At 37.3% G+C, this 19,723-nt stretch overlaps 1 protein-coding gene across 7 annotated transcripts in view; it reads right to left on the bottom strand.

Moving 5' to 3' along the window:
* nlgn4x (neuroligin 4 X-linked) overlaps positions 1-19,723 on the bottom strand; it is a 307,442-nt gene that overhangs the window by 17,389 nt on the left and 270,330 nt on the right. For 4 of the 7 annotated variants that reach the window (XM_008107131.3, XM_008107132.3, XM_008107135.3 and 1 more), the window contains one exon: positions 15,863-19,416. The exons of 1 other annotated variant lie outside the window; for it this stretch is intronic. In XM_008107131.3, coding sequence (XP_008105338.1) covers positions 18,573-19,416 — 844 coding nt within the window. In that variant the 3' untranslated portion in view covers positions 15,863-18,572. 7 annotated transcript variants of the gene reach the window in all.

The following is a 19,723-nucleotide window of genomic DNA, read 5'->3' as shown; positions in this document are numbered from 1 at the left end:
AGGTGATATAGTACTGAACAATTCTATTATTCAAAAGAGATGATTTCATATGGACAGCTAACAAAAACATTTTGAGCCTTCCCCCCCCCCATGACTAACATTCTAAGTACATGCAAAAGATGCATACGTCATTATCATGGATCACTTCATATATCATAAGTTGTTTATGAATATGCTCATACTTTATGTTCATGTAAATATATGCTTTTATATTTACATATTTACCATCATCAAACAATCTTGTGCAGATGCAATTATTTGAATATTTTCTATAATGATATAACAGGTAAAGTATTTCACAAGAAAAACTTTTCAGTTTCACAAACCATTATTCAGTGACTATTGAATCCATGCAGGATGACCAAATAATCAGAGACATCTAGCCTTATAATGATTTCTAAGTTTATGGGACTCACAACCACTCTGTGGTAAAGAACCATTATAGCTGTCTTTCTGACATTCACACCAGGATTGTTTAGCTTTTATATAGAATCATTACCAAATACTACAGGTGCCTTACCAGTTCCCACAGGCAAGCCGTTAATCTGTTTTAATATAGTTTTTTGTTCCATAAAACACAATGACAAATGGTTGCTTGCTCATTTCTGTTTCAGGAGGGCAGTATGTGCAACAACGAACAACATACCCTATGGGCCTTTATGTTCTATATCATAATTCGAGTGATGGCTCATTAATCAATATCTTTTTAAGGTCTGTTGGATTATGGAAGAAGGATCTGGCTTTCCCTAGGTTCAAAACCTATTATTCCATCTCACCTGCACTACTTTTCTTCTTTCCCTGTAGTCTTTTTCTTTGCTACCCTGCTTTCTGATCTTTGAGTATTCATTTATCCTGAACCAGTTTCATAAAGCTTAGAAATCATTCAAATTCTACCTCTTGTGCACTCCCCCCTTGCTCTGTTTTCTTCTCTTGCCCATAGTTTTCATTTCTGTTCTTTCAGCTAGAAATAAATTTAGACTTTCTTTCTCTATTTCTAGGCACTAGATTTGTTCCTTGTCCCTTCTTCATACATAGACACTGACAAATCTTCATCGTTCCTCAACTCAAGGCAGCTGTACTGGCACATACTTACTCATTATGCACTAGTCTATGAAGCAATGCCACTAAGTTTCCACTCAAAGCCTAACCTTCAAAAGTTGCTTTATAGATGTGAAACATAAAACTATTTCGTTTTAGATTCTTGGCATATAATGCTGTAGTGCAGAACCTGCATCTCATGATGTTTTGTGCACTTCCATGACCCCTTTACTTTACCATCTTTTAACCTTTTCTTTTCAGGGAATTTTTATGTCCTTTACAAACTGCAGGAGATGCATATATATATATACCAGATATGCTTTTGCCAGAAATGAGAATTCCACAAAGCCTGAAAACCTGCTTGAGGCATTTTGTACCTGTGCTGAGCCTCATACCACAATACATTTGCCAACTGAGAAAAATTATACTGACCTTTCTAAGGTTCAAAGTTGCTGCATAAGAAAATTATTTTATATGCTAAATAAATCATTGTAAAAGCTCGTTATTATTAACAGAAAAGATCCTATTAAAAAAGCAATGTCAGAATTAATAATACCTTTCCAGAATAACATTCCCCTAATAATGGAACTGGCTCCTGTTTTCAACAATGGACCTGAAGATCAGTTGTCTCTGAACATGTGCAGAAAGCTTCCAAACTTGACATAAAGTGATCATTTAAAAAAAGAAAAAAACACAATAGAATCCCATTTACTAATTCTAGTATGATTCTGCTAAGAGCCAAAGTGGGATTGTTTGAGTGCTGGATAACAGCTCGGGACTAGAATTCCCACTTGGCCAAGGAAACCCATTGAGTGACCTTAGCCAACTCACACATTCTCATCCTCAGAGGAAGACACAGCAAGGGCAAAGACCCTCTGAATAACTCTTGACAAGAAAATTCAATGATATGTTTGCCATAGGAGCAAAATAAGTAAGAAATAATTTGGAGGTGAACAGCAACAACCCATTCATTCAATTAGCACACACACCCACATAAACACAAACAGTTTAATCTCCCAGTACAAACAAAATGGAGTTAAAAAACGCAAAGCTAATGGATGGATGGACAGAAGGAAGGAATGACGGAAGGATCTGCCACCTGTTGAAGAAACAGAAGAGAGGAAACAATCTTTATTACTTTCATATCACACATCCTCAGGCCATTCTAGCATTTAAAGTTGAAGGACACAACTTTAATTCTGCAATGAGAATTGTGTCACTTAAATGGATATGTTTTGTGTGTGTGTTGAGTGAAAAATCAAGAGATCTCTCTATAGTTCTAAATATTTAAGACCCAGTAATTTGATCTCCATCAAAGCTCTAACTTCACTTATTAAAATCACTGAAAGGCAGAACAGTTAGCTCCCTGTTGAAGGATGCAATTAACTATGGCTCAAAAGTATTTTTAAAGTCCAAAAAGCAAACCTTGAATTTTGCACTGCACCAAGCACTATACTGATCTGTAGGCCTATCATGTTGTTGCCCCCCACCATTTCACAGATTCTCAGGCTCTCTCTGCAACTCATTGAATTGCTAGCCATTTTATATAAGGGACACTTACTATGCCATTGTATATAATGAGACTTGTGCATCCCTGGATTTGGAATCCATGGGGCTCCTGAAACCAAATCTCAGGAGATATTGAAGGGCCACTGTAACAGGTTAATTTCCTGCTTAACAGTTGTATAGATTGTTGCACGTCTTGGCTAGAAAAGCCAGCCAAAGGCAAAAACATGCATGAAGTAGCATGACTTGAATTCAGGTAAAAACCATCCAACGGGACAATATGACAACTGTATCTCCTACTCTTGCCCTTTCTAATTCATTTGGCCCTCCCAGTGCTGGTAGGCCTTTGTCATTTCCCTCTGAACGCTCCCCTCCATTCGTTGTTGGGAAAATGTGTACCTCATATGTTGGTTAGATCCATTCATCATATTTTTCCCTGATAATTTGCTAGTTGTACATATAATTACATTTTGAATTAATATTTCTAGATTATGGCTAGCAAGGGAACTCTTAAACTTGCAAAGGCAGCAATGAATAGGAAACGAGCCTTAAGTAGGTGCTTAAGGGGGGTAAATTTCAGCTCCCATCACATCTGACCCCTTCCCAACTTTTTTCATTAAGAAGAATACTTTGAAGTAGTCTATTGCCAGTATTCAGTGGTATATGACAGATGCATTGTAATGTTGCTCAGTTGCCAGTTTTGATTAATTTTTAAAATGTTCTAGAGTGCTGTGACCAAAGATAGGGATCGCTAAGACATGAATGTTGGATAAGCTAAAACTCTGTCTCATGAATGTTATACAGCTGTGTAGGACATGATGAAAGGGCAGGGATATCCTTGAGGATGATCTATGAGCCACTGAGGCACCTGATGTGAAGGGTGTCATAAAAAGTAGGGAATACTCTGTTCAGCTGGCTAATTTGTAGAGACAACTAAACACCTTCAGAGTCCCCCAGTTAAAAATGAACTTTATAGTTTCAATAGGTTGGTGTGAAATAAAGTAGAATTTGCAAATTGCAATTAATGTTTTTTTTAAAAAAAATGTATCTTTTAAGATAACACTGCACCATATAGCTTTATTTATAGTTTAGTTTTTAAAATAATAATTGTGTTCACATGAGGGCTTATAGGAAATATATGCATTCTTAGCTAGTGTATCAGACATAAAAACTTGACACAAACAGTTCTTTTATATTTATTTTATTTTATGCACTTTTTAAATTTGAAAGAATCATTAATCAGACTAGTGGCAGATATTTGAGGATTGTGATCTTTTGGTGCATTGAAATTGACATAGGCAAACTTCCCAAGACTAAATTTAAAAAATTTCAGGAAAATCTGATTGCTAGCCTATCAGCCAGGAAATTGTGTCTTTAATTTCAAAAGCTTCTTGGCCACCTTGCCTTTCCTTGCAAACAATATCCCGTCAGGGCTTCTCTATGCTAGCTTTGCACTGCAGTGTACTTCAGTGTACTTCAGGGCTCTTCTGCCCTACATCACTATATTGGAATAACGCAACCTATGTGTCAAACTTAATTTATCTTTGAAGCATTTCAGCAGAGCTTCTTCATGGCACAGGGAACTCATTCTTAAGAAGGATTTTCAATTATACTCTGATTCTTCTGGTTCATTTCTTTAACATTTCCACTCATGATAGCTGTACACTAGGGTAGGGCAAAAAGTTGAATTCCTCGTATGTTGGATCCAATTTGTTTGTTTTGTCACTTTTGAACCAAGTTTCGAAGCGGGTTATCCCTCAGTTATCCCTGAGGGTTATCCCTCAGTTATCCCACGATATTGAACCAGGATAGCCAATTTTTCTAATAGCATCGTATTTTATTCGGTACTTAAGCCAATAAGCCATGCATTTTTAAAGCATCCAAACTTAGTTTGAGGGAGGTGCAGGATTGCCAGGGCTTGCCTTGCCTCCCTGTGGCCAATCGCAGAAAGGGGAAGTCTCATTTGTAAAGTGCATTGGTGGCTGGCAGCGGTTGCTATTCAGGAGAGAAATCCCATTTCTCCTTTCTCCTGTCCTGGAGTGGTTGCTTTCTATGGGCCTCATAAACCAGGTTGCAAGAGAACTGGGTTGCAAGAGGAGGGAGTCTAATTTGCAAAGGGCATTGGTGGCTGGCTGCGGTTGCTATTCAGGAGAGAAATCCCCCTTCCCCTTTCCCCATCCTGGAGTGGTTGCTTTCTATGGTCCTCTTAAAGCGGGTTGCAAGAGAACCGGGTTCCAAGAGGAGGGAGTCTTGTTTGCTCACTCTGCAGGATCTCCCTTGCAAACCACTTCCCCTTCGCAGCCTTCCCTCCTGCTTTTGCCAGAAACTTTAAGTGAGGAAAGGGGGGAAAGGAGGGGGGAATCAATCCCAATCCACGATCCAGATCACTTCACTCCGGTTTTGTGCTGACAAAACCCCAAACTAGAACTCTCCACCCAGGTTGGTGTGTGACTGACTTTCCACTTCAGGGGGAGAAGAAAATTGGAAATGGGTGGGGAAAGCTAATATATATATAATATTACTAGTATCATTCTGGAAAGGGAAGAGGTTGCATTTTAAATCTATGTTTTAGTAGTTTTCCTTTGAAAATTTGCTCTATATTTGTGTGTATGTGACATGTGTAAGCCCCATTCCTGAGTGTGTTCTCTCCCCTCCTGGTTAGAAGCAGGCTAAGCCCCATCGGAAGAAATCCCCTCCAAGATTCTTCTTATCCCAGATTATCTGGCAGTGTGGACATATAATCCAGTTCAAAGCAGATAATCTGGGATCAGATCCTGGGATAGATAAGCAGTGTTGAAGATCTACACTGCCCTATATCCCAGGATCTGATTACAGATTATCTGATTTAAACTGGATTATATGAGTCCCCACTGCCATATAATCTGGGATAAGAAGGAAAGGAAGCAAGCAAGGAAGGAAGGAAGGAAGGAAGGAAGGAGGAAAAAAGGAGAAGAAGTTTCCCTTGGCTTTCCTTTCTCTCTCCCTCTTTTGCACAAATGTTCTCCAAAGCTTTGCAAACCTTCTCCTCCGAAAGGGGGCGGAGGAGGAGGATGATGATAATATATGTCCCCACTTGCCATATAATCTGGGATAAGATCCTGGGATATAGGGACAGAGCCTCAGGAAAAACTACACTGCCCTAATTCCCAGAATCTAATCTCACATTTTCTTATCCCAGATTATCTGGCAGTGTGAACTCATATAATCCAGTTCAGAGCAGATAATGTGGGATCAGATCTTGGGATATAACAGCAGTGTGGAAGGGGAAACAGGCGAATCTACACTGCCCTAATTCCCAGGATCTGATCCTGGATTAACTGATTTAAACTGGATTATATGAGTCCCCGCTGCCATATAATCTAGGATAAGAAGAAAAGTGATTGATCTGGACCAAGCTTGGCACACAGACCCAATATGGCCAGCTGTGAATCCTAGGGGAGTTTTGGGAGGGTTGATCCAAGACTTTTGGGAATTGTAGTTCACCCCTTAATACATTTTCTCATGGGAGCATTCATAAAAAAACAAAAGACTGAGGTTTTAAGCCTCATAGGAAGAAACAGCAGCCCCTTTTTGGGACAGCATGGTGTAGTATAGTGGTTTGAGAGTTGGACTATTATTTTGGCTTCATTCCCCACTCAGCCATGGAAACCCACTGGGTGATCTTGGGCAAGTCACACACTCTCAACCCAATGAAACAGTTTCAAACCAGGAACAGATTTCCTTATTAAGAGGCTGATGGCCATCTGTCAGGAGTGATTTGATGGTGTACTATGATTTATGTTCCTGGGTGATAAATGTCATTTCCTAATTGGTTCTGTCATAGAAACATGACAAAATTTTATGACACTGCCTGAACTTTGTCTTTGCGCAAGGGACATGGTGCTATAATTGCAAATTATGGTTTCCTGGGACACTGCCCACCAATTTAACAAAGTTTCAGCTATAAAAACAAAGTTTCTGTAGTAGAACAATAACTTTCAAAGTAAAAACAACCCAATGAAACAGGAAATAAGACTTTCAAACCAGGAACAGATTTCTGCAATTATTAAAAATAGTTTATTATAAAAGCTATGGAAATTCTCCAAAAATCAGAGGATAAGAAAAAACGTTCTGAATTTTAGTGAGCTAGCAGCGTTAAATGGGTTCTACCATTGTACCAAGTTTGAAGAGGATAGCTCAAAAAATGATGGTTGTAGAGTCCTGTAAAACTCCCCCATGCTGTTTTTGGCCACTGCACATGCGTGTCTGCCATTAATGAATTAATTTTGAATATTGTGTATATTCATTAAGTTTTAAAACTTTTTGGGCCAAATTTCAGAAGTAGTTTTAGAAACAAAGCACCAGCGCCCCCTACTTTAGAAGTGAGTATTGAATCATTTTTTCATGGATCGCAAATGCCTACTGTACACATTGGAACTACCTTCCTCTGTGATGCAGTTGTCCACTTCTGTTCAGATGGTTAATACCCAAACTTCCCAATCTCTAAATTCCATTAAAACTATGAGGAGTTTTCTTCTACAGTGCCTAAGATTCAATATCCTCAAGGGCCGTTATCTCACCAGTCCTGACAATTACTTTGTGAAATGCTTTTTCATTTTCAGATGGACCATTTCAAAAGTTTGGTACCAGAAGCCATAGGCAAGTAGCATATTGTTCCAGTGGCACTGTGGAATCTTCAATTCTAGAAGTTGTCCAAGTGATAGCTGCTTCATTAACCCACTCCATGATTTTAGGTCAGTTTCCCAGCTGCCCCAGTCCTTGTCAGCTACTTTGGAGCACTTGCTAAATTTTTAATCATGTTTGAAAGACAAGGTTTTGGCAGTGAAGCATTATTTTGGATGCTTTTGCAGCCCTCAAATTTAAGACCAAATAGCAGGGCTTTTTATGGATGTGTAAAATGGTGGAAGCTAGAGTGCACCTGTATCCTAACCCCCTTGATTCTCAAAGTCAGTTGCATCAGATGTTCTACAAAACATTCTAATAGTATTACAAATTGATTGTTTTTTACAGTATGAAGTATTTTTATATACACTTGCCTTGCTGATATTTATTTTATTTGTACATCCCTACATCCAAATAAGGACACATCTTGACAGCCCCTTTAAAGCAGGAGTTCCCACATTTAAAGTGGGCCATCCAGATGATCTACTACGAAAAACAAATTCATTTGCCACAAACCAGGAAACCAGGAAAACCCTGGTTTGTAGGAAAACCCTGGTTTGTAGCGAATTAATTTGATAACCCATTAGACATGCACCTTTCTTAAAGGCCTGAGTCTAATGAGCTATGGCTCTGTATGGACAGGCTCACAGGGAGGCCTGGGACTTCCCTGCGGCTTGTCCAAACACCCATCCCTTACCTTCTGGGCTCCTGGAGCCCAGAACGTGCGAGGTTGCTCACAGCCTCTCTGGGATGTGCCATTACCTGCGAAAAACCAAGGGGGAGGCAGGAGCGATTTGACCCCACCTTAGTTTTTTTTTTTTTTGTGTGCAATTCTACATTCCAGGGACTGTGCTGTTAGGCCTAATGGAGGCCACTTAAGTTATTTTTACTGTTTCCCCACATTTTAAGGGGTTTGGGGAGGGGGGAGGGGCTGTCTCCCTGTTCTCCCAATAGGTGCCGGGAGAACATATAGACAGCACCTGCGGAAAACGTGGGCTTTTGGGGTGGTGTGTGGACTACAGTCCACCCCAACCTGGGTTTTTAAACCTGCATTGAAGCAGACTTTATCACTGTCTGGAACCACCCATAATCCTCCAGTGCTTCCAATAAAGATGAATGAGCCACAACAATTTCCTTACAGTATGTCCTTTTTGCAGAATCGGGAATATCTGTAACCTTAAGTCTACACTGTTATATAATCCAGTTTCTGAATGCAGATTACCTGCACTGACCTGGATTAATGAGTCTATACTGCCATATAATACAGTACAATTCAATTAATTTGTATTCTGAAACTGGATTATATGGCAGTGGAGATTTAGCCTAAGGCTGACCAGCATAGCAGTGGGCTCTAATTACCAACTCTGAATAATGCTCCATTTTTGCTCCACATTCTCTTTTGTTCTGCAATGTTTGGTTGAGGATGCATCCCCACTGTTTTATGCTATGTAGTGTTGGAGCCTGTGGCTGTAGTTTACTGCTTGGCTAATTGGTTGAGTGTTACTATGTCACAACTGGAAGGGTGCAGGCACTTTGCTTCTACTAGCTTTCTTTGAAGGCTCTCAGTGGCACCATGAGGTGAAAAAAGTTCCACATTTCACTATCATTGCTGGAAAGGTCATGTATGATTGGTTCTTATCCCAAAATGACTTCTTCAGGAAGGAATGCCAATCAGCTCCACATTGGATAATTCCTTGGGAAGCTCTCATCACTTTATGGGAACAGGTGAAGATGAAATACAGGGTCTACATCCTGAATTTTGAATCCATCTTGCAAAGTAAAGATATATAGTAGCTGTCTCCTGAATCTCCCAATGATCATGAGTGAAGCACAAAACAAAGGGGAAAGGACAGAATAGATAAGCTTGCTACATCAGCCCCTCCCCCCTCCCTCTCCCCCCCTCTCTCTCTCTCTCACACACACACAACACTGTAATTATAATTATATAGTTATACATTTGGTTACCAAAATTGAAATCTTAAATGGAAACTTGTGGAAAAAAACCCAACCAACATCCAAGAGACCTACAGAAGTCTCATATTTTTGTTCACTTATAAAGACCAATCTGATTTTATATTTTTATTTCCTTTCACAAGTTCATGCTGTTTTTAAAAGGATTTAAAAGGATGGAGAATTTGGGATTGGGACAAAAATTCATAGAAGTTATAAGAGAAATGTATAAAAAAGGAGTAGCAAAACTGAAAGTTAATGAAGGATATTCCAGAGAAATAGACATTGAAAGAGGAGTTAAACAGAGGTGTCCTATATCACCAATGTTATTCACAATGGCTATAGAATATTCAGCAGATAGAATTAAAAACAATGGTGGAATAACAGGTTTTAGGATAAGAAAGGAGGAAGTGAAAGTGAATCTGTTTGCAGATGATTTTTTTTAATGAAATCAGAAAATCCATGGATGCCTTCAAAGAACTGGAAGTAATATTGGAAGATTATTATAAAATCACAGGTTTACAGATAAATATGACAAAATCAAAGTTGTTGGGTTTTAATCTGGGGAAAGGAATTTTAGAAGAGATCCAGAAAAGAAAAGATCTACAGATTGTAAAAAACAAAATTTAATATTTGGGAATTTATTTAACTAATAAACCAACAAGGATCTGGGGTTATAACTATAAGAAGACATGGGATAGGATACAGGTACAAATGATTAATTGGAATGACAAGAACTTAAGTATTTCAATAAGAATTAGATCAATTAAAATGTGTATACTCCCCAAATTATTGTATTTGTTTCGAACTCTACCATTGGAGATTTCAAAAGAAAAATTAAAAAAATGGATGGAGAAATAAGGAAGTGGATATTTGGAGGGGGAAAAAAATCAAGAATAAGTAATAAGGAGCTGTATAGATCCAATAAAGAAATAGGATGGGAATATCAAAGTTGCAAGAATACTACAAAGTATTCCAGCTGAAAGAGTTGTTGGAATTGGTAAAGGAGAAGCAAGCGAGGTGGAGAAGAATAGAGAATGAAATAAATAAAAGTCAAGGAGACTATGGAATATTTACAAAAAAAAATTAAAAGAGGGAATAGAAAAAACAATAGGCCCAAGAAAAATAGCATTAAAATATGGGGGAAATGGAAAGAGAAATGGATGCCATATTTATCAAAAGAAGCCCCAATAGGTAGTTTAAGAAATAATGAGGACAGGAGTATAATAAAAAATTGAAACAAATAGGATATAGTAAAATTAAAGATTTATATAATGAAAATAAGGAATTAATGGAATGGAAACAATTGGAAAGATTAGGGGGTGGGATAAATTGGTTAACACTAAGAGGAATTTGGGAACAAATCCAGAAGGAAGAAAGTAATGAAGGAGAAAATATAATAGACAAGATATTAAAAGAGAGACATGTATAGAATAATGGAAAACACATGGGAAAAGAAAGGGGGGCTAGGAAAAGAAAAGATAGAAAAGATAATCAAGGGTTTAAATAAAATAAAAACAGAAAAATATAAGGAATTAGAATTGAAAATAATTACAAAATGATACAGACAACCAATTCAGTTGGCACACATGATTCAGGGATTAAATCCCAAATGTTGGCTTTGTGGGAGTCGGGAGGCATGGTACTCACATCTATTGTAGGAATGTGAAGAGATAAAAAAAATTGGAATGAAATTCTAACCCAGGTCGAATTACATACTAAAACAAAAATTGTTATAAATATACAAATTTTGTTAATAGGGATATATGGGGATAGAAGAATTATGGACCAAGACCGAGAATTACTGATGATAATGTTTAGAGCTGCACACGCAGTAATAGCGTGGGTGTGGAAGGATAAAAAGAAATGGACACTTGAAAAATGGTATGAATATATGTGGGGTCAAATACAACTGGATATTATAGATATTATAAGAAGCAAAAAACATGGTCAGACAAACAGAAGAAAATTAAAGAAATATGGACTCCATTTAGCAGATGGCTACAGATTGTTAAACCATATGACGAAAGATGGAAGAAAAAATTGGATAGAATGGATAGAAGGCTCATGTAACAAGAAAAAAATGTTTAAGTTGTCAACAAGTGAGCGGGTGTGTGGAGGGAGAAGGGAATGGAAAAGGAAAATGTATTGTAACTATTATTATGTATTATAAAATAATAATGATTAATTAAAAATTCCCTTTGGGAGTAAAAAAAAACAAGTGCATGCTGTTGGCTTCATTATTTTAACAAGTATATATTATTCTTACCCTTTTGTCAATAAATATTTAATTCATTTTGGTTTTCTGTCTCATGACCTTTATCCATACACTCAATGGAGCAAAATAAATAGTGGAAATAAAGAACCCTGACTTGAATGCAATAAGGCATAACCTAAGGTTATGCATTCATGACTGATTCATATATATGATCCCTGTGTATTCTTTAGTTTATAGAACACACAGTACATGTGAAAGTCCCTCTATCCTCATTTGCTGGGTGGTAGCCACTTTGAGTGACAGGAATCTGTTGTCTTGTCAATTGGGAAACAAGTGTTTCCAACCCTCCTGAGACCAAGCTTCAGTGCAAGAGGGAATCCTACATTTGGCTGTCGAACCAGAAATTACTCAAGGGAAAAAAACTGGGGACATCAGTCAGCTGCTTCCTGATCAAAAGGGGAACTGTATCCTGTTCCAAGTAAATGAAGATGGGGGTCAGCTACATTACTAAGATAGTGATGTAGTTTAGTTGGTGATATAAAATCTCAGCCTGAAGCCCAAGCCAAATCGGATCCTCAAAGCCAAATGTTCAGGATGTTCAGACTTGTTCTGTGCTTTTCCTTCAAAGCTATTAGGACCAAAGTGCAACATTGACTGAAGTTTCATGTTGGATTTGGAATCTGGAAACAGAGAAGGCAATATGTATAGTTAAGGTTTAATATAGGTGGAAATGCCAAGGTTAGGGAAAGATAAGAAGTGTGTGACACATATACACATATAGCTTCTAATCCCAGAGTATGTCTATGGAGGGAGTTTGAACCACTATGCTTTGGGGTAGAGCAATGAGAGTCAAGGATGGGGCCATAAGAGAGAAAGCTGTCCTTCTATTGTCACAATACCAACTATTTAAAAACCTTTAAATCACTTTATTCGGATGATATTTCTTAGGCTCATACTAATCTTCTGAAAAATTTGCAGCTTTAAGGCTTGAAGTCACTTGAATGAGCAATATAATTTTTTGGAAACTGCCCAAATGAATAAGCAAAGGAAGGGGAACTGAATAATTCACCCCACCAAAGAATTTTAAAACTTCCTTTCCTTTGCACCAATAATTATGAAATTTTGGACATTTCGTACTTAGTACTACATAAGATGAAGGAGTTGAAGGAGGCTGCCTCTAAACTTCCAAATTTGAACTGAATTTCAGGGTTAGTTCCATTTTTCGAACAATGCACCCTGAGGAACCTAGAGGGTAAGCTCGCTCTTTCTTTTCTTTTCTTTTCTTTCCTTTCTTTCTTTCTTTCTTTCTTTCTTTCTTTCTTTCTTTCTTTCTTTCTTTCTTTCTTTCTTTCTTTTTTCTTTCTTTTCTTTTCTTTTCTTTTCTTTCTTTGAGGCAAATAGGCTCCTCTTGGTGTTTTGTTTTTGTTTTGATTGAAATATGGAATCCTTGTTTTCCCAGAAGAGACAATTGGCCCTGTGGAGTCTTCCACAATTCTGCAAAAAGAATTTTTTTAAAGTCTTTGATGACCAGTTAAATAAGGGTAAAAATTTAAAGCCACATAACACATGCACATAGTCAATAATATATCCATTATTGAGCAACACAAAAGATTTGTGATACACTGATGCTGCCAATAACAATTGTCGATTCTACAAAAAGAGGACAAAAGTGATATTGGATTGGGCGTTACAGTCAATGGGAGACACAAACCTTCAGATATCCCAATCTTGATATGAAACTGGCTGTTATGGAAGAATATATGGCATACATTCTTAATCACAGCAGTTTTGTATTTTAAACCATATAAAGAATACATAATGAAATTCCCATAATTTATCACAATCAACTTTGTTGGTCAGGGTTGAAAGAAATCTGTTGCCCATCTTTGGCTCACACATAAATAATTCCCTTCTTCCTGACAATTCATGTATATGGTACACTAATATTTATGAATGATATGAACTAGTATAAATTGTGGACATTCAATTGAGAAGAAGTTTAGTTTGTTAAACAAATATGAGCATTCATTTACTGATAATTTCATATTATATCATTCTTTTTATTTTTGAATCTGGTTTGTAAAGATGTAGAAAGGTAAGAGTGACCTGAACGCATTGTAAGTGCACATGGAGATAGTATTTCATACAAAGAATTTCATCTAAGCAGATGTGAGTAATTCAAATTTGGATGTTCAGGTTAAGAATTTGGAATTATTGGTGTAGATGGTGGACAGTATATTCTTATGTTGTGAAATCCAAGTTTAAGATTTTAGTGGTACAAATGGGTCAGAATTCTAGTAGTGTAGAATTATAAAACTTTTCCTTGGGTCATGCAGTGGTGTCATAATGGAAGGCAGGCAGATTCCTTTGTTTGTTATCAAGTTATGTTTCCAACAGGCTTTACAGCTTTCAAGGCTACTATGATTGATTGAAGCCCTTTCCAGCCAAGTGTACCAAAAGAATTGTGGTCGTGAAGTGTCACTGTTTCTAGGATAGGGTATAATTCAGTGCTTGCAACATAAACTTTTGGTTCAATCCCTGGCATCTCTAGATATAACTTTTAGTTTTAAAAACATGTGTCAATAATTGTCTGGTCTCTCTAGATATAGCAGATTACAGGTTGGTTTGGTGATGGTGGAATCTTTATTCTAACACATCCAGATGGTGCCATATGCAGGAAAGCTGATGTAGACAGAATTTAGGTAGACCACATTCCATGTTTGCTTTATATGTTTAAGATGCTGGATCTCAAACAACAATTATCCATGACAGGTAGATGAGACATAGATACAATCCAGGACAGCAATTTTAATTCACATTGTTACTTATGTAAATGTGTATGATGAAAAGTTAAATATTACCTCAATTTGATAGGGTTTTGTGTTTGGTTTTCACATATTTCTCATTTTTAGAATCCTAGAATAGAATCATAGAGTTGGAAGAGACCGCAAGGGCTAGTCAGTCCAACCCCCTGCTATGCAGGAAAAGAAAGCACAAAATGCCCCCACCAGATGACCATCCAGCCTTTGTTTAAAAGCCTCCAAAAAAGGAGCTTCTACCACACCCTGAGGCAATGAGGCCCTTTCTAGACTGCCATATAAAATCCAGTTGATCTGCTTTGAACTGGATTATATGGCAGTGTAGACTCATATAATCCAGTTCAAAGCTGATAATGTGTATAGTGTAGAAGGGGTCTTAGTATCCAGGGCAGCAGAAAACAAGCCTGTTCCCTCTTCCTTATGGCATCCTTTCACATATTTATACAAAGCGATCATGTGTTCTCTCAACCATCTCTTCTGTAGGTTAAGCATACCCAGCTCTTTACCCCTCTCTCTTCATAAGCATGATCTCCAGACTTTGATCATATCAGTCGCCCTCCTCTGGACATGTTCCACCTTGTCAATATCTCCTTTAAATTGTGGTGCTCAGAAGTGGACACAGTATTCCAGGTGAGGTCTAACCAAAGCTGAATAGAGAGGAACTATTACTTCCCTTGATCTAGACCAGTGGTTCCCAACCTGTGGTCTGTGGAAAACCAATGGTCCACAAGAACTAAAATATGGTCCACAGCCTCACCATTACTACTACAGATAATAACACAGCCTAACAAAAAAAAAATCTTGGTGTCTTCATTGTTAGGGGGTGCTGATTCAGAAAATTGCATTGGATAGATCACATCAGCTCTAGATTATTAAATATGGTTTTCTATGTGTGAGCAAATGGCTATTACTGGATGGCATATGATCTGCATCAGAAACTACAGCTGATGTGATGTATCCAATACAGTTTTCTGAATCAGCACCCCAAATAACCAAACCAAATCTAAAGTTGACCAAAAATTGATTTGTATCCCTTTTGGTACTAATGTTGGAGAGTGGTCCCTGGTCAAGTGGTCCTGATATAAAAAAAGGTTGGGAACCACTGATCTACACACTATACTTCCTTTTGATGCAGTCCAAAATCCATTGGCTTTTTTAGCAGCTGCATCACATTGTTGGCTGATGTTCAACCTGTTATCCGCTAAGGCTCAAAGAACTTTTTCACAGGTGCTATTGTCGATCCTGGTGTCACCCATCCTATATCTTTGCACTTTATTTTTTCTGCATCTTATATTTCTCCTTGTTGAAATTCATTTTGAAAGTTTTGGGTCACCTATTAGGATCATTTTGAAATCTGATCCTGTCTTCTGGAGTTATGTGACACAAACCATGATTTAGGAAAAAATATAGAATATATAAGTAATAATTAGGAATAACAATTGATGATCAGCACTTCTGAGCTTCAGTGTCTGCCATTTCATAACTTTGGCAATGTTCATTACAAATTAACCCATATCCAATATATCAGTGTAACATTTTGCATTATATGCCAGGCCTTTCAGTAGGTATTAGAGTTTAATGCAGATTTCATAGATTTCAAAATGATTCCCCCCCTCCTTTTTTATTTTTTACAAAAAAATGATAAACACATAATTCTTTGCACAAAGCATTAGAAAATACTGTGATATTTTATTATTAAAAATGCTGCTGAAAAGTTTATACATATGTGTCCAGCCATATATATCTTCTGTCCTTACTTAAGGCAAAACCAAAAATAAAATAAAATGCAGAAACAATAACAAAAGAAACCCTGCGTGCCTCTTAAGGTCAAGAAGAAAGTTCTTTTTTCTGGGAAAGTTCTTTTTTCTTTTCTTTGTTGTTATTATTATAGAATCCTATGAAGAGCCTAAAAATTTCCATTTATAAATCATACATCTGTCCAGACGTATTAAATTATTAAAGTGACATCATTGTCATTGATTTCTTTAAAAGCTAAGATCATTCACTTACAGAAACATTTTTACCCAAATGTCACAAGCCTGACACAGTACTGTACATATTGCTAGCAGTAGACAACTGGAAGTGCTAAATGAATACCGTAATTCACATAACAAACTTACCCAACTGATTTAGATGGCATCACATTTCTTTTCTTAACCCCTGCCCCTCATCATGAAGAATTGTTGTGTCTTAGTGGAGGCAATGTGCTGGTTGTGATGATGGAACAGAATAGATTCAACTTTCATTACAATTACTATTATAGTGAAAAGATAGGGGAAGGCTTTTTGTCTTTTAGCCATTTCCTATTGGGCAAAAATTGGAACTCTTAGCTCATTTAAATTCTGTCATGGAATCAAAAGGGAAGCACCTATTCATTTCACTTGCTGATGTAGCACCGGTCACCATTTCAGTTTTTGCTGGTGCTTTCTCTGCCAGAGACAGCATGAAGCTGTGCGTATTAAACAACCAGTGAGATATGAAGATATCCTATAAGTTAGAATGTCACAAGTTGTCTATTCTAAAGGCATCAGGCATCCAGTGTCAGATATTAATCTCTGGAGATGATAACACACTAATGTTGTGCCATTCTTAATACAGGGAAATAAAAAATACAATATACATCCTGGGAAAGATATGATCTGGTGCAGAGCAACTCCGTTCAAATATCTTTGGTTACCATCTTAAACTTTAGTTTTTATAACAACAAAATACAAAGTATTATTTGCTTATTAATAATTCAATTCAGCCTTTCTAACAGTTGGGCTGCTTTCAAACTTTACACAGAGGTGCCAAATATCTTGTTGGGCCAGCTCCATTTCATCCCAAAGTCTCATGGAATGGGGAATCAAGGAAAGTTGAGGGGTTACTAGGAAACAAAAAAGTGTATAATGTTTTTGGATAGTGTAATAATCCAGTTTCTTCAAGGCAACTCATCAATTATATGTTTGATATGGTTTTTCCCCTATCTCTCCATGGTATCATCCCTTTTATGGTGCAATAAAATTGACCAGCAAATAGTGGTCTTGGTTAAAAATAAAAAACTTAGATCCACCCAGAGTTCTTCCCTTTTACTTTATTGAAACCACAGCAAATATAATTATGCCTTGGCTGTCTTAGCCAACTTGCATGTTTCCTCTTTTCAATGTTCTTCTGTAAACTGCTGATATAGGCAGAAACTAATCTTCTTCAGAAAAAAGACTGGCTGAAAAGGCAGTCTTTCTTTAAATGCATTGTGGTATAAAATAATTGGGAAGCAATGTTTTATGGCACATCAGATACCAAAAATGAATAAAGAGGCCCCAATTTACCAAGCTTTCTTGTTTGTTTGTCATTCTTCCATTCGGTCTCTGTGTTGCAATATAATGAAGGCTAACACAAAAATTGGAAAGAAAAGAAAAAAGATTATTTTTTCCACAAGTAAACAAACCCAACTGTTTCCTATCTATGAATGCCTGATCATGCACGTGTGCAACCTGTAAAGGAAAATCTGGCAGGCCACATAGTCACCTGTCTCCTCTTTATGAGACACCATATCCTTCTAGAAATGAAACTTTAGGAAAAAACCTCATGTCTTGGTTTACCACTAGTAATTAAAAAGAAAGTCCTCCTTTTGGCCTGGGAGGAAACAGAGGTGATATGACTAATGTTTATACACATAGATCACAACTGAAAGCACAATCTTTCTAAAAGCTCTTTTCAACTGAAAACATCAACAAAAGCTTCTTTTTTTAAACCCACGGCTATGTACAATTTTTGTTTTTACAAAGTTTCTTAAATATAGTTCAGCTGGCAAGTCATCTCTTTGCACAGAACTATACGGATTTACTGCATAGTCAGTCCTATTTTGTCTTAATAATAAAATCTTATTTCCCCATTCTGGATTACAGCTTCTTATGATGGGTAAAAGCCCATGGTGATGTCTTTTGTATAACAAGGGCCATCCTCGGTATGGCACATATAGAACATTTTTTAAAATTTTATTTATTAAAAAACTGTACAGTCACTGGCTCTGTGTTCTAGAGCTTCTGCTTCTGTTAGTTATACTCAATACATATCCTTTTCTATATGACTTTCTTCAGGCCTCAACTTTTAACTTTCAATTAAAGTGGTTGAGATATTAAAGCGGTCTCCTGATAGCAATGTACACATTTCACATTTCACAGGGTTTGAGAAGGTGATCTTTTTTATTTTTTTAGAATATCAGAGTTCCTATGGGAAGGAGCTGTAATAAAATGATGTCTGCCTTTTTCTTTCACCTTTGTTTTCTGACAGGTCTGCATGGTGGAGATTATGAACGTTTAATTTTTTTAAAAGTTTCTTTTATTTTTTTCTCTTATTTTTAATCTTCGAGGTGGCATGGGGTGGGACAAATGGCAGAGCTATACTCTAGTGGTGGAATGTCCATGGGGCAAATTAGTACTGTTTTGTCCTCCGCTGAAAGTGTTGAAAGTATGCAAAGGCTGCATACCTGTTAATGTATTTGGAATCATGGTTATGGTGTTGGGTGTCATGAGTGGGATATCATCTGGAGATCTTCGAAGAGTAAGGGTATAATCAGGTGGGCAGGTGAGTCTCAGTGTGTCATGGGCCTGTAAGGATTCACATTCATGATCGTGCTCCAGCTGTTTCATCTGCAGGGACATAATCTCTTCATTCTGTATATGGGCGATATCATTAGTTGTATTCCGTTGAGGACTGGGGCGCCTGTGTGTCTCATGGCGACGCTTGTCCTTCTTATAATATAAAGCCGCAAATGCTAAAATGTTGAGGAATAATAATGACGCACCCACAGCAATGGTAACACTCAACTCAGTGGAATAATCTCTCTTGTTTTCAATCAGAACACTTGTATCCTCTGGGGATGTCTTCTGTGTATCTTTTGAATGCTTTGGATTGTTGCTTGGTGTCATTAATGGACGCTTGGTGGTGAACTTGCCAGGAGAACGTCTGGTGACATAAGGAAATGATGTCAAATCTGGTGGTGGCACCTTGGTTGTTGTGGAGACGTACTGAAATATTTCATTCAAGTTATGTAAATGGGGTACAAGTTCTAGCCAGAAAGCGACTTTTGTTGCTCGATAGTGATCCCGAACTCTGGGCTTTAAGCCAATGTGTAGATAAAGTTGGTCTTTTGGATTATATTTAGACCAGGCTACTTCTTCAAAACGGTTGGGTTTTGTATGGATAAACTTTGTGTCCTGAGGAACAGGCTGATTGGGATCCCTAAAAATAAACATACAAAACAACATTACAAGCAGTGAAAAACCTGCAAAGAAGTATATGCTCATTAATAGAACAAGCTTTATATTTCCTTCATATATGATTTTGAGTTCAAAATCATGCTGACTGCAGCAACAAACACACTAGTTAATTGAACTCAGTGGATCAGGCCACATGTTCAAATGAGAGACTTTGTGTACCAGCACACATGCTTATAAAAGAAAAACAAAATCAGTTAACAAATAGCAACAAACCTAAGGCTCCAAGAATATAGGATCATTGTAGATTTGCTCTGAACTTTGGTATGGAG

The sequence above is a fragment of the Anolis carolinensis genome, chromosome 3 (genome assembly GCF_035594765.1).
Source record: "Anolis carolinensis isolate JA03-04 chromosome 3, rAnoCar3.1.pri, whole genome shotgun sequence".
Lineage (NCBI taxonomy): Eukaryota > Metazoa > Chordata > Lepidosauria > Squamata > Dactyloidae > Anolis > Anolis carolinensis.
Note: the sequence above shows the minus strand (reverse complement) of the source record. Positions and strands in the feature narration are given on the sequence as shown.